Genomic DNA, 24,807 nt, shown 5'->3' on the forward strand with positions numbered 1-24,807 from the left:
TCTATTATTTAACAGTGTGACTAAAACTGCTATTAATTGTGATTTATTATTGTAATCATGATTAATGTTTTTTAGTTAATCGTATGAGTTAACTGAGATTAATCGACAGTCCTAGTATTAATTATGTTGATTACGTAAGAATTCCCCATTGTTACTTTGATAGTAGGCAGATCCTTGTCTCAAGATCAGGCCCAGTATTATTAAAATTACTATATAGTTGGGAACCTGTGTGCACAGTTGCAACGCTTACACTGTAGGAACTCTTCTATATTTACAAACAGTTTATTAATATATTTAGCAAAGTCACAAACACTCCATCCCATCAAGGTAGATAGAGAGACTACAGAATGTACATTTGAACATCCGTCTACTCACACCATCCCTTGCAGGGCAACCTGAAATGTGAGCTACCATCTTCCTCATCACCATCACCTTCCCCCTCATCATCAGTGGCCATCATTCTGGCACCTCCCAAGGGCTATATCTCTCTTTCCTACTGCCCACAGGCTTGGATGTAACTTTTATAATCTGTAATGCTGACACCACTATGTCTAATGCATATTCAGTAGAGGTTTCTCCCCTTTTCCTTATTTGTATTTCCTCATCCTACCAATGTTGAGGTGTCTTTCTTCTACATGTTACTATATTAATACATGTAACTACCATTTCAGCTCATGATCATACCCATCGCCCCTTGTTTAAGCATATTTGCGGTTATTACATCCATGTTCCTTGCAGTAGCACTTACTGGAACATTCTAACTCCTACTATTGAGCAGCTCTTCTTAGGCTTTGTCTACACGGCCACGTAACAGCGCTGCAACTTTCTTGCTCAGGGTTGTGAAGAAACACCCCCCTGAGTGATGCAAGTTTCAGCGCTGTAAAGTGGCAATGTAGACAGTGTACCAGCACTGGTAGCTACTCCCCTCATGGAGGTGGCTTTTTTTCCCCTCGTGGAGGTGCCGCAACTATAACATTGCTAGTGAAGACATGCCCTTAGTTCCCAAAATCTAACGGTAATTGTTAATCTATGCCAAGGGTTCTGGCCTACTTAACCCCTCTTATGATAACTTATGCTTCAGCTAATGTCTTATAGGATATAGGCCTGTAGGTTACTTGCATTACAGCTGAATATAAAGAAAGCAGCTAAATATAATGAAGGCAAGACAGTGAATATAGCAAAGGCAAGCTAGCCCTATGGGCTACACCATGTACAAGACTAAATGCAGGCCTAGTTTAAACTAAAAAGAGCTAACACCACTTTTACTTTATTCCCCACAAACTATGCCCTTGTTTTCAGGTAAAATTTAACTCTTTCAAAATATAAAGTATGAAATGTAGTTTAATTAAAATGAGTAATTTGGATTTAATTAATAACAAAAACAGCAGTGGAGAGAAACCTCTAATTTAGTATTTGAAAGGCAATATATATAAACAAAATGTTCTTAAAATTCAGTGTGCCTTAAATGCTTTAGTAAACATTTTGCATGAGTAACTTATTTGGCACATTTAGCAAAATATAAAAAAGAAATTAAAAATCATGAAATACACATACACACTAGCCCCGAATTTTAAAGGTAACGTAGGGGAAAAAAAGAGTACAAGGTTAAGAGAATGGGTCTGGATTTTAGGGACATTTTAACAAATGCTTGAAATCTTTATTTAGTGATTCTGTTTTTTATTTGTTTTTAGTTTTCATACTTTAGCATAGCTAAACATGTGTCATAAAGAAACTCTGCCTAACCTCATGAGGCATTATATTATCCCTTTCGTTATTCCACGTTTTTTAATAATTTCTTTCACTGAGAGTCAGAAATAGTAAATAACTTACATTTACAAAGGCATTGGAAGGAATGTGTATGCATACTGGGACATAACTGCAAAATTGGTCACTTCTGACTGGAATGAAATACACTAACATAACCAAAATGCTTATCTCTACATACTTAGTGATATTTTATAAAAGTACCTTAAAGGTAACAACAACTTTTGTTTGTTAGTACCCTGAGACACATTTTGGATCCTAAAAGAACGGCAGCAACTAACCATGAAACCTAAAGGAATGCTATGTGGTGGAAGGGCAGGCAAAACCCATTGGATTGCACAGCCACACTGGTGCAAAACTTCAAGCCCAAATTTGAGTGAGTGGCATTGTAACTTTATGCACAAGGTTGCAACATCATTCAAATTTGCAGTAACTACAAAAAGTTAGTGTGCTTTAAAAGTTGAAGTTTCCCCAACAAAATTGCGGTCTGTGATTTTCTTACAGCCTTAACTATTTGTTCAAGCTTTATAAGGAATGTGGAGGTATTTCTAACTCATAGAGCTGGAAGGAATTTTGAAAGGTAATTGAGTCCAGTCCCCCGCCTTTGCAGCAGGACCAAGTACTGTCCCTGACAGATTTGTGCCCCAGATCCCTACAACGGTCCCCTCAAGGGCTGAGCTCACAACCTGGACTTAGCAGGTCAGTGATCAAACCACTGAGCTACCCCTCCCCCCATAAGAGAATCCAATATTTTTGAAATACTGCTAAGACGAAGGAAATTTTCCGTTCCACTAACTCCACTATAGCTTTAATTATTTTGTGATTGGGAAAGCCTAGAATTCTCTGGTCATTGGATCCAGACTACTGGTGAACAGTCTGATATAACTTAACTCTGAACATACAGAGTAGCAGTTTTGGTTAGGGATGGGTAAGGAACAGGTGTGTTCCCAGCTCTTCTGGATACACTTCTCTGTGAGCAAAGTTAAGGTTAAAAGACAGCATTTTCTGTGTCCACCATGACTCCAACTCAAGACTCCTATTCAAACACTCCAACAAAGTCTGTCTTCACTGAAAAGTTAGCCCAGGTTCTTACCCAAGTGTTGTCCCCTAAACCACCTCCCATCCACACATAAAGATCTGGCACAGCTGGAGGTATGGGTTAGACCCCAGATGCTGCTTTTATTCAGGCTAGTAACCCACCCACTTTACAGTGAGGACAGTCTAAACAATTTGAGTGCTTATAACCCCAGTGCCTTCCCACATTTCACCCTGTATGCTCAGAAGGACAAATAAGTTCTCCCACAATTCATTGGTAAAGAATCAGAGTGGCTCACTGCAGCATAAAGAACTATGGGATATGCCAGAAATCCTGGCATCACACACAAGAGAGTGAAGCACCAGTAAAGACCAATCATTCAGGGAGGGCTTTGCAGTGAGGCTGTTCACTATCAGGTGAGGCTAACTCAGGTGTGGATCATTCAGGCTAACTCTGCAGTGAAGACATAAACACACTGTGCTCAGGGTGGCACTTCAATCCAGGGAGTGCTGGTTGCTGGTATATTGAGAGCAGAGTTTCAATAGTCTATTAAACTTTTCAAATTACTGACTGTGGTTACATAAACAATTGCATTTGGTTAAGATGAGATTGCATTTTACATGGCTGCATACACTTTGAAAACTCATGTTTTAAGATGTGCACTGGCCCTTTCATTGTATTATAGCTACTCACAGAATCTTTAAACAAAATATAAATTAAACAGAATATGCACCTGAAATTGTGTGGTAAACTGCGGACTGCGTTGCCTCATAGTTGTGGTACTATCTTGTATAATGTGTCCTAATCTTTATGGGGTCTAGGAAATTACTTTCTGGCCATGAGTAAACACTTGGATATAAATAGCACCAACAAACTACTTTATTACATTGGTGTTTTCATTTAATGAACAGTTTCAACTCAGGAACAAATTACAAAAAATAAAAAGTTATAAAGTATCTGAAATCTTTTCTAATAAACCAACTGAAAGCTGTCATCTCAACAGAAATCAGAGCCAAAGCTGACAGATTTGATACTCATTTACAGACCACCACAGATTAAAATATTTCAGAAAGAACTTACTGATACCTTGTTAATAATGGTAGTGGAATAAACCAGACTTGACAGAGTTCAAGGCCAGAAGGGACAACCAGATCATCTAGTCTGATCTCCTGTATATCCCAGACCACCAACCACATGCTAAACCCAACAACCGAAATTAGACAAAAGTTTACAGCACACAGGAAACTAGACTATTATGTGCCATAGGAAGAACTGAAATGTACCAGTGCAATGGCAGGGAAATGACTGAGTGACACATATCCAGATAATTCTGGCACATGATCTGCACCCACACTCTGCAGAGAAAGGTGAAAAACTCTCAAGATCACTGACAATCTGACCTGAGGGAAGATTCCTTCCTGACTCAACATATAGCGATCAGTTAGACCCTGAGCATGTGAGCAAGCAGCAGCCAGCCAAGCACCTGAGACTGATCAATGCTACGTCAGAGCCTTCACTCTGTTCCCCCCATGTCTCCTCTCCAGCCGTGGCTTTACCTGATGCTTGTGAGGAAGGCAATTTTGAAGAAAAAATTAGAGATACTATATTTGTGAAGGAGGGATCCCTTCCTCGCCCCTGCAGGTGGGAAGTGAGCTCCAGTGTTGCTGAGCCCTGTTCCCTACTGTAACAAGCAATCCCATCCTGGGATCAGGGCCGTCCTTAGCCACAGGCAGAACAGGCAGCCGCCTAGGGCACCGCTCTGCTGGGAGCCCGGACAGACGGGAAGCAGTGAAGAATGTAAGAGCAGGGATGCTGGGTCCTAGAGAGAGCTGAACGCAGCACAGTCTGAGGGAGGGGATTGGCTGCTGGGGTCTCTGGGAAGGGGTAGGGGAAGGAAATCACCTGTAGGGTGACCAGATGTCCCGATTTTATAGGGACAGTCCTGATTTTGGGGTTTTTTTCTTATATAGGCTCCTATTCCCCCCCACTCCCATCCTGATTTTTCACATTTGCTGTCTGGTCACCCTGGGTGGGGGTAATTGGTACCTATATAAGACAAAGCCCAAATATCAAGACTGGCCCTATAAAATCAGGACATCAGGATCTGGTCACCCTAGCTGGGGAGCGTGTCTCTCCCCCGGGCTGGCAGTGATCCATCTCATCCGGGGGGAGCTGCACAGGGCAGGATGAGCTGCTGTGGCTCCATGGGTGCCCCGTCCCTGAGATCAGATGCTGTGCTAACTTCACCATGGTCTATTGGGCTGGCGGTGGTGCCCCTTGGTGTGTGATCGAACCTGAGGGTTTGCTGCTGCTGTTGCCACTCTGCACCCCAAGAGGTGGATTTTGGGGTCCTGCAGTTTTCCACCTATCTCCTCCTCTACTGCAGCTGTTGGACCAGTAGGCTGGGGGGTGAGCCAAGCATGAAAGCAGTACTGTGTTGCCATTTAGATTGTCATTTTACAAATTTGTTCACCAAAAATGCTTGCTAACAATCCTGAATTCAATCTCAATTTTTTTAAAAAAAAAATCAATATCTTAGCCAAAAACAGAAAATTAAGTTGTTGACAATTATTTGTGACAAGTTTGGTATGGGGAAGGGAGTGGGCCAGTTTTCATCAGAGAAACAAAAAATGTTGACTGACTTTCCTATAACCCTGTTACTGCTAAATAGAGCCCTCCAACAACTGTAATATGCTCATCTCCTTACTAGTGTATAGAGCAGGGGTCAGCAACCTACGGCACATGTGCCAAAGATGGCATGTGAGCTGATTTTTGATGCATGCGGCGATAGGCTGAGCGGCTCAGCACGCCGCTACTCTGGGGTTTCAGCTGCTGTCCCATTGACACCCAGGGTAATGGCCACTGGCCCCACTCAGCACCCACTGCTGGCCTGGGGACACCCAAGGAACCCCAGGCTGGCACCGAGCTGAGCAGGCCGGTGGCTGATACCCTGGCTGAGCCACTCAACCTGCTGTTGGCCTGAGGTTCCATTCACTCAGCTGGCACTGGGTTGAGCGGGACTAAATTCAATGAAATAGGAAAACAAGAACTACTAATGACAAAGTGCAAGAACCTAGAGCAGTGGTCCCCAAGCTTTTTCATCTGGCAGTCACCAAACGAAGGACTGTAGCAGTGGACGAGCATCCGCCAAAATGCCGCCGAAATTCGGTGGCATTTCAGCGGCGACGCCTCTGGATGATGCTGCTTATTGGTGGCAAGTGGTGTCATTCAGTACGCAGGTGCACTGAGAGGTCCCTGTGGGCACCATGGCACCCTCGGGCACTGCGTTGGGGACCCCTGACCTAGAGAGCCTCCTGAAGCACAGCAATCGTTTTGATTTAAATGAACTTGAACTGTATGAAGAATTGAGTACACTGTCATCAATGTTGCCACATGCAAAATCGATGATGGACATTGTAGAGTTTATTCATACCAGCAAACTTGTTGACATATATCCTAATGTGTAAGTTGTCACTCGTATTCTACTGACAATTCCTGTTACAGTAGCATCAGGAGAACGGAGTTTCTCAAAACTAAAGCTCATTAAAAACTATCTCAGCTCTACAAGGAGTCAGGAACACTTGACTGGTCTTGCTATTCTTGCAATCAAACAAGACATCACTTTGTCTTTGTCATACGATGATGTTATTACTGATTTTGCAGCCAAAAAAGCCAGAAAGATTGCTTTGAATTAAAAACAAATCCTTGTTTCAATACCTCTTCATATAAATTTCCAATAAAATGTTGACAAATTAAAAAAATTATATTATTTGCATCATTCTGTCAAATCAGAATTTTTTCTGTAGTGCTACCTTAGTGCCAGTCCATCAGCATTACAGTGTGCTTAATTAAGTTAAACTGGTTTTAATAATATGCATGTGGCAAGTTTTCCAATAGTGTAACCTTATGTTTGTGAGCAAGACAGGCATAGGGGCACCAGTTTAATAATCCCGCCTAGGGCACCATAAATCCTGACGGCAGCCCTGCCTGGGATCTTTCAACATGCATGTCAAAAAGGCTACAGCTACAAAAGCCCAGTCACTGATCTCCTCATTTGGCTCCCTGGGACTTTTAGAGGGCATCTCTAGTTCAACCCACAGAGTTGGTCACATTCTGGACCTAATCTTCAGTCATAAGAACATAAGAACGGTCATATTGGGTCAGACCAAAGGTCCATTTAGCCCAGTATCCTGTCTACCAACTGTGGCCAATGCCAGGTGCCCCAGAGGGAATGAACAGAACAGGTAATCATCAAGTGATCCATCCCGTCATCCATCCCCAGTTTCCAGCAAACAGAGGCTAGGGACACCATCTCTGCCCATCCTGGCTAATAGCTATTGATGGACCTATACTCCATGAATTTATCTAGTTCTCTTTTTAACCCTCTTATAGTTTTGGCCTTCACAATATCCTCTGGCAAAGAGTTCCAGAGGTTGACTGTACATTGTGTGAAGAAATACTTCCTTTTGTTTGTTTTAAATCTGCTGCCTATTCATTTCCTTTGGTGACCCCTAGTTCTTGTGTTATGAGGAGTAAATAGCACTTCCTTATTTACTTTCTCCACACCAGTCATGATTTTATAGACTTCAATCATATCCCCCGTTAGTCATCCCTTTTCCAAGCTGAAAAGTCCCAGTCTTTTTAATGTCTCCTCATATGGAAGCTGTTCCATATCCCTAAACATTTCTGTTGCCCTTTTCTGAATCTTTACCAATTCCAATATAATTTTTTTGAGCCGGAGCCACATCTGCATGCAGTATTCAAGATGTGGGTATACCATGGTTTATGTAGAAGCAATATGATATTTTCCGTCTTATTATCTATCCCAGAGGTGGGCAAACTACAGCCCATGGGCCATATCCTCCTGTCCAGCCCCTGAGCTACTGGCCCAGGATGCTTGCCCCAGCCCCTTCCCTGCTGTTCCCCCTCTCCCGCAGCCTCAGCTCATTGTGCTGCCAAGGCAATGCTCCAGGCGGCCGGGGAGCGCAGCTGCAGAGCCGGGGCCTGACACAGTGCTCTGGGTGGCGCGGCTGTAGTGCCGCCAGCCAGCAGTGCTCCAGGCAGCGCGGTAAGAGGGCAGGGGAGTTCTGGGTGGTGGTTGGGGGGCAGGGGTGTGGATAGGGGTCAGGGCGGTCAGAGGGTGGGGAACAGGGGTGGTTGAATGGGGGCAGAGGTCCTGGGGGGCAGTCAGGAAGGAGGTGGGGGGTTGGATGCAGTGAGGGGGCAGTCAGGGGACAGGGAGCAGAGGGTGGTGGATGGGGCAGGAGTCCCAGGGGGGCTTTCAGAGAGTGAGATGCAGGGGAAGTTGGATAGGGGTCGGGGGCCAAGCCATGCCTTGCTGTTTGGGGAGACACAGCCTCCCCTAACCACCCCTCCATACAATTATGGAAACCCGATGCGGCCCTTAGGTCAAAAAGTTTGCCCACCCCTGATCTATCCCTTTCCGAATGATTCCCAACATTATCATCTTTCTTGATTGCCACTGCACGTTCAGTGGATGTTTTCAGAGAACTATCCACAATGACTCCAAGATATTTCTTGAGTGGTGACAGCTAATTTAGACCCCATCATTTTATATGTATAGTTGGGATTATATTTTTCAATGTGCATTACTTTGCATTTATCAACATTGAATTTCATCTGCCATTTTGTTGTGCAGTCATCCAGTTTTGTGAGATCCCTTCATAGCTCTTCGCAGTCTGCTTTGGACTTAACTATCTTGAGTAGTTCTGTATCATTGGCAAATTTTGCCACCTCACTGTTTACCCCTTTTTCCACATCATTTATGAATATGTTGAATAGGACTAGTCCCAGAACAGACCCCTGGGGACACCACTAGTTATCTCTGTCTATTCTGAAAACTGGCCATTTATTCCCTCCCTTTGTTTCCTACCTATTAACCAGTTACTGATCCATAGGAGGACTTTCCTTCTTATTCCATGACAGCCAACTTTGCTCAAGAGCATTTGATGAGGGACTTTGTCAAAGGCTTTTTGAAAATCTAAGTACACTATATCCACTGGATCCTCTTGTCCACATGTTTGTTGACCCCATCAAAGAATTCTGGTAGATCAGTGAGGCATGATTTCCCTTTACAAAAATCATGTTGACTCTTCCCCAACAAATTATGTTCATTTACATGTCTTAACATTCTGTTCTTTACTATAGTTTCAATCAGTTTGCCAGGTACTGAAGTTAGGCTTACTGGCCTGTAATTGCCAGGATCACCTCTCGTGCCCTTTTTAAAAATTGGCATCACATTAGCTATCCTCCAGTCATTTGGTACATCTTGTTCTGAGGTGACATGTGCCCAGTCAATATGGGTGTGACATTATGCCCCATATTCTTCAGAGAAATATTGTTATGATATGAATATGGCATAACTAATATATGTTTAATGCAAGATGGGTCATGTGAGGTATCATTGGAAAGGTTATGATTTACTGGATGTGATTATCCTATTTGAAAGCATGTATCATTTCTGTATCTGAAGTTAGGAATATGGACTGTGTATCAATTACAAAAGTGCTTGCATCTGGGGAACGCTCACCAGACAATAGGCAATCAGCCTGAGTGGGCCATTAGGAAGGACAATAGGACTTTGAAGATAGTAACCTCCCACCTTCCTGAGAAGCTTCCTGGGATGCTGCTTGAATATTGAAAGATCATGTGATCATGTCACCTGGTACAGGATACCATCCTGAGCTGCTGGTATCTTTCCACTGGAAGGGGATGGGCATTAAACTAGGAAACAAAGGGTTCCCGCCGTAGGCATTTCCTATTTAAGACTGGGGAGTGAGTTAATCTTGGTTCTTCTCCAGTACCTCCCTGCCCAAGAAGGAAGACTGCTGAAAACACCTGAAGAAACAAAGCAATTGAGCTGGGGAAGCATGGGGGGGGCGGGTAGGGATGGAGTCTAGGTGAGAAAGATCTTGCCTGTGAAAGGAATACCTGGAGATTTAAGCTGAAAGCCATGCAGTTTACCTTCAAGAAACTCTGCAACCTGCTTAAAACAACATTTAGGGTGAAAAGTTATTATTTGTAGCCACTATTCTTTAGTATATTAAACTTAGTTTGCATGTTTTGTTTTATTTGCTCAGTAATCTGCTTTGTTCTGTTACCCCTTGTAATCACTTAAAATCTACCTTTTGTAGTTAAGAAACTTGTTTTTTGTTTATTCTAAAACCCAGTTTGTGCTATTCAAAACTGGGGGTAGGGGAGCTGTGAATATCTTCCTCCACATTGCGGGAGGGGGCAGAGAATTTCATGAGCTTATGCTGTATAGACCTCTGTACAGCACAAAGACCATATAATTTTTGGTTTACACTTGTGAAAGTAGAATGAATTATATAGTAAGAATAAAAAGGATTAAAAAAATGTTGTCTGTACCTTTAAGCAAAATTGTTGGAATGTTGCAACCAGGTGTCAGGAATACAGACATTAACATAGAACAATTGCACCGTTTAAGGGCAATTGGTGAAGCATTAGCCTTAGATCGATAAGAGTTAGTAAGGAAATAGGATATGCAGGCTGTGCCCCAAGTGAATTTTACTGTTTTGCTTTCTTTGTCCCTTTGTCTAATTCCCGATCTTTTATCTGTATAAATAAGACTGTTTGGGCCTTGCATGGCCACTCACATATTCTGAATGTTATTGGCGGAGCGCTGCGCTAATAAACAGAGTGGTCTGACAAATTGTGAGTCCTGATTCTAACTTTGACACACTCCAGAGGGTGTGTGCACCTGAGTGCTGGGCAATTCCCAGGCTGATTCTTCCCATACAGAGCTGATTGAAGACTCTTGTGTGATTCTACAGCTGGGTGTGTCCCTACCTGTGTGTGCAGCAGGACAGAGTGAGGGAGCCCAGGCTGGTGAAACGGGTGGGCTCAATGGGACCCCAGTGCATCACATGGCACCCCAGTATAGGGGTCCAACCCATCAGAGTGGGGATAGTTGAAATCCCCCATTATTATTTTTTTATTTGTATATCCTCTCTAATCTTCCTGAGCATTTCACAGTCACCATCCTGGTCAGGTGGTCAGTAGGATATCCCTACTGCTATATTCTTATTCTTCAAGCATAGAATTAATATCTCTAGAGATACTATTGTACAGTTTGGTTCATTTAAGATTTTTACTTAATTTGACTCTACACTTTCTTTCACATACAGTGCCACTCCCCCACCAGCATGACCTGTTCTGTCCTTCGATACATTTTGTACTCTGGTATTACTGTGTCCCATTGATTATCCTCATTCCACCAAGTTTCTGTGATACCTATTATATCAATGTCCTAATTTAATATGAGGCACTCCAGGTTTTTTTTTTGTTAAATATTATTTATTTTAAGTTTTAAATTAATTGAGATATCCTATCTCCTAAAACTGGAAGGGACTTTGAAAGGTCAAGTCCAGCCCCCTGCCTTCACTAGCAGGACCAAGTACTGATTCTGCCCCAGATCCTTAAGTGGCTCCCTCAAGGATTAAACTCACAACCCTGAGTTCAGCAGGCCAATGCTCAAACCATTGAGCTATCCCTCCCCCAAGTTTTAATTTTTAGGTATTTTTCCACAGACAATGTTACAATTTCAAAGTCTCATACCGTTTAGTCTACCAGAGCTAAAAAACAGCATCCTATACTTTTGTAAAGGTGGTGGTTGTGATGCTGGCAGGCTAAGCGCAAACTCTCTGAACACTTAAAAGTATGAAAACCAGTCATACTTACCTGTGATTTTACAGACTTTTATCATATCCCCCCTTAGTCATCTGTTTCCTAAGACGATCAGCTCTAACTTTGTAAGTCTCTCCTCATAGTCTTTTTTAGTTTGGTTTATTGGGCTTTGTGCATTCCAACAAAAAAAAAAAGTTAGTACCATATTAGTTAAAATTGTGTTTAAAAAAATTTATCACAATTAAACATGCTTTTAGTCAAAAGAATACCAATTGAAGTGTATTAAATATTTGTGAATTTTTTCTACATTTTCAAATATGTAGGTTTCAATTACAACACAGAATGTATTGTGTACAGAAGTGTGCAATGCTTACTTTATATTACAAATATTTGCAGTGTAAAATGATAAACATAAGAAATAGTATTTTTCAATTCACCTCATACAAGTACTGTAGTGCAAATTTCTTTATCCTGAAAATGCAACTTACAAATGTAGATTGTTTGTTACATACCTGCACTCAAAAATGAAATAATGTACAACTTGAGAGCCTACAAGTCCACTCAGTCCTACTTCTTATTCAACCAATTGCTCAGACAAAACAAGTTTGTTTAGACTTATGGGAGATAAACTACCCACTTATTATTTACAAGGTCACCTGAATGTGAGAACAGATACTTTTGTAGCCGGCACTGCAAGGTATTTTACGTGCCAGATATGCAAAACATTTATAAGCTCCTTCATGCTTCAACCACCATTCCAGAGGACATGCTTCCATCCTGATGATGCTCATTTAAAAAAAATGAGCTAATGAAATTTGTGACTGAACTTCTTGGGGGAAAACTGCATGTCTCCTACTATTTTACCAGCATTCTGCCATATATTTCATGTTAGAGCAGTCTCAGATGATGACCCAGCACATGTTCATTTTAAGAACACTTTCACTGCAGATTTGACAAAACACAAAGAAGGTACCAATGTGAGATTTCTAATGCTTGCTACAGCACTTGACTCATGAATCTGAAGTGCCTTCCAAAATTTTAGAGAGACGAGATATTCAACATGGTTTCAGAAGAGTTAAAAAAGCAACATTCCAGTGTGGAAACCACAGAACCCAAACCACCAAAAGAGAAAATCAACCTTCTGCTGGTGACATCTGACTCAGATAATGAATGTGCATCAGTCCACACCTCTTTGGATTGTTATTGAGCAGAAGGCATTATCAGCATAGACGCATGTCCTCCAGAATGGTGGTTGAAACATGGAGGGACTCATGAATCTTTAGTGATCTGGCACATAAATATCTTGCGATGCCAGCTACAACAGTATCATGAGAATGCCTGTTCTTATTTTCAGGTGACACTGTAAACAAGAAGTCAGCAGCATTATCTCCTGCAAATGTAAACAAACTTGTTTGAGCAATCGGCTGAACAAGTAGCAGGACTGAGTGGATATGTAGGCTCTTAAGTTTTACATTGTTTTATTTTTTTAGTCCAATTTTTTTTGTATATAATTCTACATTTGTAAGTTCAACTTTCATGATAAAGAGATTGCACTACAGTACTTGTATTATGTGAATTAAAAATACTATTTCTTGGGAGGGGGAGTTTACAGTGCAAATATGTGTAATCAAAAATAAAGTGAGCACTGTACACTTTGTATTCTGTGTTGTAATTGAAATCAATATATTTGAAAATGTAGAAAATATCCAAAACTATTTAAATAAATGGTATTCTATTACTAACAGTGCATTTAGTTACAATTAATTTTTTATTCACACAATTAATCACAATTAATTTTTTTAATCACTTGATAGCCCTAATTACAATCTTTATTCTTTCTGTTCTCCTTGTGCAGTTTATTACTTCTACCATAAATAGTACAAATTTCTCTCTCTCCAAGAAATCTCTCTTTATTCCTCTTATATTAGATAGCATATCTTTTGTGACATTATATTGAAGTAAAGGTACCTTCCCTTACTGGTTTTCTTCTCCTTCCTCACTTGTTTCTAAATATTTTTTAGCAGCTTTTAGCTTCTGTGTAAGTCAAGATATCGTGCTGATAATTCTTCTTCGTAGCTTCCTAGTCTGTTTAGGTACCATGTATCCTCCATACACTGTACTGTGTTATCCCCACAGTTGATATATTTTAGCTCTGCTCTTTCTAGTTTTCATATGAATGCTCCCCTCCTCATTTACCACCACACTTTGTTTTACCTCTACACACATCTGTCACATATTCAAACTTTTGACACTCCTAAAATCTCAAACGGGGTGGAATACATTGTTTAGACACGTTATTTTCACAGCTGTGAGTGGTTTACTCTCCTCCCCCACCTCAAATTAATTGCTTACTGAACAACACCTGGTCCCCATCTATAGTTTTTTTTTTTAAATTTCATCTTTCAATCATTTCCAGTGACTTCTCGTTTCCATCATACATTTGGGTGGCTGGCACTCTAGTGTTCAGCAGTTTTTCAACCAATTCTTTACTGGCACACTGCATCACCAAATCTCCACCCTGTAATCTTCTAGCTCTTAATATTGTCCCACTACTTCTCCTAATCATTTCAACTATATTTACTTCCTTATTCAGTGATTTAGCACTGGCAATACTGTGGTTTCCCACCCTACTCTTTGTTCCCTTTGTTCCTGCTGCTTCTTCAGATGTGTCTGTTCTTGTCTTCTAATTTGCATCCATTCTTCATTCCTAGCTTCTTCTCCCTCACATTCTAGAGTGACTTCTGTGTCATTCATCCTGCTTTTCCCTCATTTCCAGGGCACAGCCATTCTCCACCCACCTGCCACCCCAGCTCAGGGCAAATCTGCCTGGAAGACCCTCAAGGAGGCAACCAGATAACTTCATGTGCCTCCTTGGGGCTTACATAGTGATTCACGTATCAGAGGGGTAGCCATGTTAGTCTGGATCTGTAAAAGCAGCAAAGAGTCCTGTGGCACCTTATAGACTAACAGACGTTTTGGAGCATGAACTTTCATGGGTGAATACCCACTTCGTCAGATGCAGGCTTTACCCATGAAAGCTCATGCTCCAAAACGTCTGTTAGTCTATAAGGTGCCACAGGATTCTTTGCTGCTTTTATAGTGATTCAAGCCAATCAGAGAGGCAGAACATCTCCTCCCATCAGGACTGTGGAAGGACCCACTCACTCTTGCCTCTGCTCGAGTCCACAAACAGCTCAGAGACCTTTATGCTAGCAAAACACTCGGTGCAGTTCGTCGTACAAGGGTGGTGGGAACCAACATTGTAACTATACAACCATACTCCTACAGTCATAGGGAGCTCTCAGCTCCTGAGGCAAGCAAGGAAGAGCAATCCCTCTCACTGCCAGCTTCTCCCTCCTACTTCCTTCCTGAGCCTTTTGTATCCTCTGCCTAATGGCTTTATTAGCCTTCCAGCTCCCCTCCACCCACCAGTTAGGCACAGTTCATCTTCCAAGCAAAGTTTAGATACTAAACACTATGGCCAGTTTCACTGATACCACAAATAAGCACATTTCAAGTCTACAGCTGAAGTTCTTCTCTCACCAACTCCTACCACAGTGGTGTGCTCATCAAACTGGTTTCAAAGATGCTCCAGAAAGGGGGTTTGGCATTAACACTTTCATCAGTGATCACTTAAAATAGCATAGGTGAAAAAGGATTTGGGTGTCTCATTCCTGTCCCCATCACAAAGCCATCATGCAGTTTATTCCATTTAGCAATGTCTGCTCAAAAAGAAACTCAGAACTGCATTAGGAGATATTATAGATCCAGGTTCAGGAGGCAAGGAATTGTATATAGCTCAGGACTGAAGTGTACTGGCAAAGCTGTGTCTGTGTATAACCTTACAGTACTATCGCCTGTGGTAAATGGTTCAAGACAAAGCCGCTAGTTTCCTACTTTCATAAGCACTAAACTCATTCAAACTATAAAGTTTATATTTTTCTGACCATGTCAGGTCACACTCAAGGGTAGACTAGATTTATCCACCATGCTAACGGTGAAACCAGTAATACAGGAAGACCTTTCTGGTGCACAAGAGAGGGAGCAATTCTCTTATCTCTTCCCCCTTCTAGAGCTGCTGTGGGTTGGGGCACTCAGGAAAGTGGTAGTATCTCATTCCATCTGAAATTTTTTTTAATAATTATAAAATGTATTAGTTTTTTCACATTTTGTACAAAATAGGAGTTGGCTTCTCTTAATTAGGAGAATCAGCTGAATAAGAGATTTTAATTAGATGAGTCTGAAAACAAAATGAGACTGGGTTCTCCTGTTCTGGAAAGGTCCCTCACAGCTTGCCCCATGTCTCTTCAGCTTTGCTCTCATGATTGTAGAACAACTTCAGGGGAAGCACCCTTGTATCACTGACTCTTTGGAGGCTTGTAGTGAATTCTGCAGCGCTCGTTAAATACCTAGGAGACCAAAATAAAAAGGGAGTCATTCCTTGTAATAAGCCTCCTCAACACAACAGAAGCTGGGACCAGAACTAGCAATTCTCCCTTTCTACAGTGCACATGTCAAAACTATGACTGATGACTGACCTTGCAGCATTAATGATTGTCACTACTCTCTGAGAGCTGTGACCTATTCACCTTCCCTGCAGGTCAGTATTCCAACACTTGCAGCCTGGTGCAAAGAGACTGCATAGTACTAGAGGTGCTCTTTTACAGATGAGACAACTAAGATCCTAACAATTTGTGGTCACTAACCTGTGGCATGTTTCACAAGAGGAAAAGCATTGCGGACTACAGTCTGTCAGTCTAAATTCACGTTGGGCAGGTTAACCGAATACAACTATTACTTACTTTCTGAGCTAATCTGTTGTGTTGCATCACTGTGTTGCTCAACAGATGCCATGTTGCACACCAGAGATGGGGCATTACAGTGGAGGGTGAAATGCAAACTACATTTATGGGTCACACCAGTCTGTAAAAGCTTTGTAGAGGTATTGTATAGTTTGCAATCAATTCAATGTTTTTGGATAAAAATAATTTTGACTACTTGATAGCAGTCTGCCCTTCAGGTGCACATACTAGCATTACTAGCCCTTGCAGCACTCACCTTCAGCAACATGCTTGGCTAAAATCTGGTAAATAGAACTAGTAACCTCAGATTCAGACTCAATACCTCTTCCTGCAATAATATGGTTTATCATGGAGATTTCTTAAGTAATAACCAGACCTGACTAACTTTAAGATCTAAGGCTGTCTCTACACTGCCGCTTTCGGCACTAAAACTTAAGCCATTCAGAAGTGTGAAAAAAACACCTGAGTGACAAAAGTTTTAGTGCTGAAAAGCACCAGTCTAGATAGCGCTTTATCGCTGGGAGCACAAAGCTACCACCCCTCGTTCGCGGTGGTTATTTTTTATTGCCGGGAGAGCTCTCCCCCAGCATAAGCGTGACTACACCACCCACGTCACTGAGCTGCTGCAGTAGCGCTGCTGCGGCTGTGCTGTAATGTGGGCAGCATAAACATACCCTAAAATAGCATGAGCTGTAATACGCGCGTCACATATATTCTTACCACCAACTAGAACGCTAGGGTATTTAGTATTCAGCCAGTCACAGCTCATTTTATAGAGGTACTTAAAACTGTTTTAGAGCTGTCCCTTTCCACAATCCTGTGTTCTCTGGATTGAGCTCCTAGTGGGGGGAAAAGGATCTTCAGGGCCTGCCACCAACCTCAGCAAAAAAAATTGTACGTTTGCAACATGCACAGCTTCAGATTCTACTTTCAAAGATCTGTTCAATACCTGCTCCGCTTGATAAGAGATTTTAACATGCAGCTCCCACCAATCAGGTGAGTGCTCTCATCCCCTCCCATTTTGTGTGCAGTTCAGCGTGCTCTGAGAACACCTACCAGATTGGGCCATGCAGGCAAGACAGGCAGGGTAATGCCTAGTTTCACCTGGTTTGAGGATCCTGCTGGGGCTTCAGCATGAGATAGGCGCCTGGGCACCAAGACTGAGGCAGCTGTGTACATGCCCAGAGGAAGAAACTTCAAGTCCCTGATGCACCTAACGGCAGAAATGTAGGCTCTGAGTGATTTTTAGGTGACTTTAGGATTAGGTGGCAGCTTAGCAGGGGTTTTCAGTGGCACCTACATTTTGGACTTAGGCACCTACGTTTCTTTGTGCATGCAGTCCTTGATGGCCAGATGCGTGGTTTAAACCAGATTCAACTCTACTAGTAGACACTCCCATAAAATAGCACTCTTTCTGCTAAGCCACACCAGCTTTCCAAGTTCCCCAGAGACATAGCATTCATTTCTTAGTAACTCTCAATTCAAGGCAAATGAGCTACAGACAATTGGTCCAAAGAGCAGCTTTCACTCAATTAAAAATAAATTACACTTCTGTGAAAATGCTGTGCCTACTATTAGTTTCAGAGTTCTATTTTGTGTCAGAGTTAGCTTCCCACTGATACAAATAGGAGCAATTCACATGTCCCTCAGAGATACCATTTCAGGCTGTCAGCAAAGTGAGGCACAGATCATTGTATTGGGTAGAACTGTTTGAAATACTTTGAATGATGTTTGTCAAATGCAACTTGAAAAAAAAATTAAAGTTGTCAATAAAAAAAAGTTATCAAAATGGCTTATTTACCAAGAGCTTGGTTTACAGGAAACAAAAAATTCAATGACCATTTTGGTAATGTTTTTTGGACAAAAGCATAAAAAACTTCAAAGTATTTTTTCAGAAGTGAAAACAATTTCACTTTTAAAAAAACAAACCCTATTTTGCAACCAGCTCTAGTACTGGTTAGCGTTAATTTGCATTTTGAAGTTTACTTTTCTGCCATAAGGGCTACATACTTTTTTTTCTTTTTAAAATAAAAGTTTCAATTCTGGTGCACAATTTAACAGCCACTTACAAAACTGGGCAATTAGGCAGCAATTTGTAAAGTTGCACAACTGCATAATAGATCAACAGTCTCTAATTTAATCAATGGGTTCAAAGCATTTTACAAGACTACAGTACTTTTTCCCAGAGAGACTAAAGCAGAAGGAAATTAGATTTACTCAGTTATACAGCAAGACACTGGCAGCAGTGGGGATAAAATCCCAGAGTCCTGGTTACTTATTTCTTACTCATCTGCACCAAACAAGAGAAAATTCATATCTTTTTTTAATCTTGTGCTGTGCATCCCTTTTTTTTTTTTTTTTAACATCTTGGCAGTTTCAGAATTTAAAAATGAGATACAACTCTTACCGGTAAGAGCTTACTTAGACAGGATGTTTGGAACTTGATTCCAGAGTACCAGAGCAGACAGCATAATGCATCCTGGCCTGATATCAGTATTAGCTGTCTCAAAAATCAATCTCCTTTCTTTAGGGAATACTGGAATGAGGCATGAGGCTGGATTACTTAACAAAGTAAGCTTTCTACCCCATTTGAAACTAGAAGAGGATCTTAGAAGTGAGATGCCCAGAAGTTCTAGCACCAAGATCATTTTAAAGCCAAGTACTAGATTAACAACCCCAGAAACTGAAGGACTATTTTCCACAAAACTGGTATAGTACAGGCAGCAGAACTTCCCTCCTACACAGTGCCTCACTGCACCAGGGTGCCTCCATCATGAGATGGAGAAGCTCCTTCCAGAGGTAGGAGGGAGTTCAATCTTCCCAGCCTACTCAGTCCTAGGTATCTCCAACTGAGATGGCTCACAAGACAACCAAATAATGCCAAATGTGGTGGTGTTTGTGAAACCGATACTTATCCCCCCCAAGAGCTACACTGAGGTACACCAGTTCGCTTCATAGAAACCACCAAACATAGGGAAAACATCTTTAGAGTTCTTTATCTGTAAATTAATAACTGCAGGGGGGAGGGGCGGAGGTGAAAGTGTGGACCTGGAGCCAGTTCCCTAGAACTGCCTACCTTATTTCTCCCCTCATCCCCTATTCATCCCTCCATAACACTCCAATGAATCATGGTCACATATCAGTTTAAACAGATATCACTGACTTAATAAAACAATGACTGTTCTGTACCTTCCAGCTTCTGTCGTTTACTACTTCTTCCACATTCAACTCAGACTGCATCAGCTTCAACTGCAAGAAGTGTGACAGAAGACAGACACCATTTAGAGTCAGATATTGAGAACAGGCCCCCACAGTCTTGGCAAGTCACACAATGTGACCCTAAAAAACCCTCAATGCTAACTGGCAAAGGGTTCACTTTCTGTAACAGTAACTCCTGACAAAGTCAGTACACCTAGTACACTGCTTTCATAGAATCTATCTATAAAAAAAAGTCACGTGAGATCTTCAATAAAAGCTGGGCTCATGCTGGTCATTAGTATCGGTGTGAGATGTATGCACAAATACCGTGTGTGCGCGTACATACGCACACACCCCTACCTATAAATACACACCCACAGACATGTTCCTAAAAATGTCTGAATCAAGGTAAGGCTGACAAACATGTTTCTGCCAGACAAAGGATGCATATTCAACTGTCTACCTCTCGGTACAAATGTACAGTCAGCACTGTAAGCCAACACAACAGAAGCCCTGTTTTCATGCGAAGTCCACACAAAGGAATACCCTGGGGGTCATCCCAACTTTGGGGACAAAACATGAATTTTGAGGGATACAAAGAGAAGGCAAAAAGCCAGCTCTTTATTCTGTACCTTAGGAAGTAACTGGCCAGTCTGATTACATTCATGAAAATGGGATCCCAATCTGTCCTGGCTGGAAGCACTGCAAACGACATTTAGGTAAGATAAGATGGCTTTTACGCAAATGGTTATGCTGTTTAAGTTTAGTTGCTAGAAAGCATGTACTGATTTTTTTATACATAACCTTCCTCTTTCCATTATCTCTTAACCCTTCACAATAAATTTGATTGTTTTCGCAATAAATATCTATATGATGCGACATATAGGAACTGATCCTCAAATGACTCTAACAAACTAGTATTGTGATAACTGAAGGCCGGGGGGGGGGGGGGGGGGGGGAAGACAGCTCCCTTTTATGAACACCCAGGCAGCCAGCAGCTGCTTTCTAATTGCTCTACCTATAAAGGGTTAAAAAGTCTCTGCTATGCATAGGTAAAAGAAAGTGAATAGGCACCTGATCAAAAGAGCCAATGGGAAGGATGGAACTTTTTAAAATTGAAACAAGACTCCCCCTTTGTCTGTCTGTTGTTGCTCTGGGGGAGAGGCAGAGAGGGAGCAGTTATGCAGTGAGAAGTTTGGGCCAGGTATGAAAAACCATCCCTATCATATCTAGAAACTACTCATCTAAAACCCCAGATATGTAAATATATCAGGAAATGTCTAGGAAGATGCAATTAGGTTTATCCCTTTTATTTCTTTATGGCTTGTGGATTCCTGTGTGCTAACCTGAAGTGCTTTTGTTTTGCTTGTAACCTTTAAACTGGACCTCAAAAGAGCTATTTTTGATGCTTAATCCTTGTAGTTTGTTTTTTAATCCAGCAAAAGCCTAAATTCACAGATGTATTTTCTCCTTTAACAAAATTTACCTTTTTTAAGAAAAAGAGACACAAATGCAATTCGGAAGAGGTTTGTGAATATGTTGTTTAATTAGCTGGTGGCAACAGCTGATTTCTCCCCCCCTCCCCCACACCTTTTTTCTCAGTTCTCTCCTGGAGGGGAGGTGAAAGGGCTTGAGGGTACCTTACAGGAAGGAATTCCCAAGTGCACCTTCCTGGGTTCTTAAACAGGTTTTGCATGTGGGTGGTGGCAGCAACTACCAATCCAAGGTCAGAGAAAAACTGCAACCTTGGGAGTTTAATACAAGCCTGGAGTGGCTGGTATTAATTTTTAGAATCCTTGCAGGCCCCCACACCTTCTGCACTCCAAGTGCCCGAGCGGGGAATCGGCCTTGACAGGTCTGTACACTGTTCCTTGAGGATAGCAAATCTGATATTCCTGTAAGTAGCCAGAGACTGGGGCTGGATATCACAGGGGAACGCTTCAAAAGAGCTCATGAACTGAGATGCACCTGTTAGTCTGCAAAGCAATGAGGGCTAGCATTGCCCTGAGGAGATTGTTTGGGGGCTAACAGGCTGGTGTTCTCAGGGAGCAGACACCGAGTTAAACACCAGCATCTCTCTCTCTCTCTCTCTCTGGACACAGTGAGGTAACAAGGTGACTCTCAGTCCTGGGCACCCCCAGTTACACACACCATCACTTAAGAAGAGCAGCACTGTGTAGCTCGAAAGCTTGTCTCTCACCAACAGAAGCTGATCCAATAAAAAAAATATTAGTGCACCCACCTCGTCTCTAATAGGTTTTAGTAAATTTAAAACCTCAAATTCTATTTTTTTTAAATCAGTTTTTACCACCCTGGAGCAAATTAAAGTTGCACGGGCCATGTTAATTTTGGCATTTCCTAATTTTGCATGATCAAGCTCCCTAACCGTAATACTCTTTAATTGCGTGTAATTTCTAGATTGTTTAGAAGGATTTTCTTTTTTCTAGTGTGTGGCACCATACTGACTCCTCCAGGTGTCATCAGCAGGGTCTGAACCCAGGTCCTATAAATCCATAGCACAGTGCACCACCACTCGAGCTAAAGGAGTGCTACTAATAACATTAATATTAATAGACCAGCCACAAGAGGCAGAGGAAAACACTTTGCCACTGGCTTATACATCTGTTTTCCACACAGCAGAATCTTGGGGATCAGGATACCTGGCTCTGGAAGGGAGTTTGCTCTAGCAGTTAGACAGCAGAGATTTGGCACACTTACTCTGAAAGGCAGTGTGACTAAATTAACGTGTCTTGAGTCTGCGCAATTAGAGATGCTGTTTTACCCCCAGCTCTGCCAGAAGTGACCTCAGGCAACAACTCAGTTGCTTCCCTTGTAAAACAGGAGATAAGACTCCCACACAGGACAGAGGTATGCCACCTTACTCAACAAAAAGAGTCAAAAGAATACACAATTAATACCACTCAGAGTTGGTACCAGAACACATGCTCTACCCCAGTGAACAAAGGCAGTGTTCAAAATTTAGTGTTACAAAGAAAAATGCCACTGAAATGAGAGTGGGGCCTTGCTTCACTCAGCCAACAAGCTCAGCACAGTTAAAGGCAAGAACAAACTTGGATTTTCAAAACCTAATGACTTGGCCCTATCAGGTTTTATTTTCATGAGGACAGCAAAAAACACCTTTCTGCCCCCCGCACTAGGATTTCCTGCTAAATTTTGAGTCCCTGTCTCAAATTATAAGGGGCATTCTAGCTCTTTGAGGAAATGGTTAGAAAAAATTATTAGCAAAACTCTTTATTCTTCCCTAACCTTATCTGTAGAAGTAGCTGAGTAATTTTTCCTGAAATTTTCTGAAAGAAAAAAAACTCAGTCTGAGGCAGAGAAAAAAAAATTTCAGCCCCATCACTTAAAAAGTTTGGCAAAATTATACTAATACTTCTAGAATAAAGAGGTCTAACTACATGTATTATCAGCTCTATCTATAACAGAGATTAGAGGACTGCTTTCCAGAATTGGACACTGGCTTTAGGAGTCCTATCCAAAGAGTAATGTTGTATAAATGGTCAAATGGAGCTGCAAGTAGCAGCTTTCCAAAGACACACTTAGAAGACATGCAGTTGAAGCCGCCTTATATCTAGTGAAAAGTAATATCTTGGCAGTGAACATTTTTTCTCTAGATTTGAACTACATGCTACAAGCACTCTAGGCAGCTTGAGCAAAGATTTGTCCTGGTCAGATAATAACCAAGTGTCCTCAACATCCAGACTACATGAATTTGTTTCTTCTGATAATTTGAGAAAAACCTATAGGTGAATGAGTAGACTGGCTGAAATGCAAATCACAGATCTTTTTTATACTGGCATGCTAATTTTTTTTTTTTTTTTTTTTTTTTTTTGTTACACACAACTTGTTAACATTATGAAAAAATTATGTAGGAGTCAGCCAAAAGGCTCAAACACTTCAAGCTGATGATGTAGGTACTGGTCAACATTTTCAAAAATGGGTCCCTGAAGCTGGGCTTTACATCTTTATTTAGATATCAAGAGACCCAATTTTTAAAAGTGCTAAACATTTCAGTGGGAAACTCAACAATTTTAAAAATCAGATCTCTTGCTTCAGTCTAAGGATTTAAAGGTAGAGATTTTCTAAGGCACACATGGCAGTTACGTGCCAAACTCCCACTAAAAAGTCAGTGGGACTTTGGCACCAAGCTGCCATTTGTGCCCTAGCAAAAGCTCTCCTGAAGAGCCTAACTTTAAACTCTGATTTTTCAAGAATCTTACCCATAATCTTTAAGGAGAAATATTACAAACATTATGTCCAAGTACTTAATTCAAATCCCAAGGTGGCTATTCATGAACAGGTGGAAACATGAAAATATTTTATACAGTAGAACCTCAGGAGTTAGAAACACCAGAGTTACAAAATTGACCGGTCAACCCCCATGTCATTTGGAACTGGAAATACGCAATCAGGCAGCAGCAGAGACCAAAAACAGTAAATACAGCACAGTATAATGTTAGACATACACTACTAAAGAAATACAGAAAAAGTTTTTTAAAAAGATTTCACAAGATAAAGGAAACTGTTTCTGTGCTTGTTTCATTTAAATTCAGATGGTTAAAAGCAGCATTTTTCTTCTGCATAATAAAGTCAATGTTCAGTTGTAAACTTTTGAAAGAACCACCATAACGTTTTGTTCAGAGTTATGAATAACTTCCCTTCCCCAGGTGCTCATATTGGATGTTCTTCTAAAAGGTACGCTCTAGGAATTATGTTGGGGAAGATTCTATGGCCTATATCACACGGGGGGAGGTGAGGTGTCAAACTAGATGATCACAATGGTCCCTTCTGACCTCAACCTATGAAAAGTCTTTTGAAGTAAGATGTACAAATACAGGTATTCTTGAATGCTGATGTGATTGCCAGATGAACTTTCACATTACTCAAAAAAATTCCAGTCTGTTCAAGATGTACCAAATTATCTAGAATTAGTAACATGGTGGACTGATAAGTCTTCACAAAACACCCATTCAGAAAAATTTTACCATTTCAAAGTATAAATAATCTATTTAAGGAGAACTAAGTTGCACTTCCAGGGAATAATTGCTGTCCAAGTTTAAACAAGCCAACATCCACACTGCCAGGCTCAATGATTTCAGATCTAAATGGAAGACTTCTCCTTGATTTTGGATAGTAGATAAGGAAGGATAGATAACAAGCACCAGAGATTCCAGTGCTGGAGCCAAAACTTAAAATTGACATGCCCAAGTTGGAATAATCAGTAGACTGTGGGTCTAGTCTTCCTGAGGATCCTGGGAATAAGGGCCACTAGAGGAAAAGCACATTGACTAACCCCAAGCCAGAGAAGTGCCATTCACC

General features: G+C 41.4%; 1 protein-coding gene across 5 annotated transcripts in view; it reads right to left on the bottom strand.

Annotated features, from left to right (window-relative positions):
- The window catches only part of CCDC58 (coiled-coil domain containing 58), a 66,974-nt gene that overhangs the window by 35,828 nt on the left and 6,339 nt on the right, over window positions 1-24,807 (bottom strand). For 3 of the 5 annotated variants that reach the window (XR_003996720.1, XM_030535168.1, XM_030535147.1), the window contains one exon: window positions 19,459-19,518. The exons of 1 other annotated variant lie outside the window; for it this stretch is intronic. Coding sequence is in view for 3 of the 4 variants with exons in the window: in XM_030535168.1 (XP_030391028.1) it covers window positions 19,459-19,518 (60 nt within the window). In the remaining variant the exon portion in view is untranslated. Of the gene's footprint in view, window positions 1-15,123; window positions 15,877-19,458; window positions 19,519-24,807 lie in introns of those variants that run through there. One more of the 5 variants, XM_030535177.1, reaches the window with a different exon arrangement.

Source organism: Gopherus evgoodei, chromosome 1, assembly GCF_007399415.2.
Source record: "Gopherus evgoodei ecotype Sinaloan lineage chromosome 1, rGopEvg1_v1.p, whole genome shotgun sequence".
Classification (NCBI taxonomy): Eukaryota; Metazoa; Chordata; order Testudines; family Testudinidae; genus Gopherus; species Gopherus evgoodei.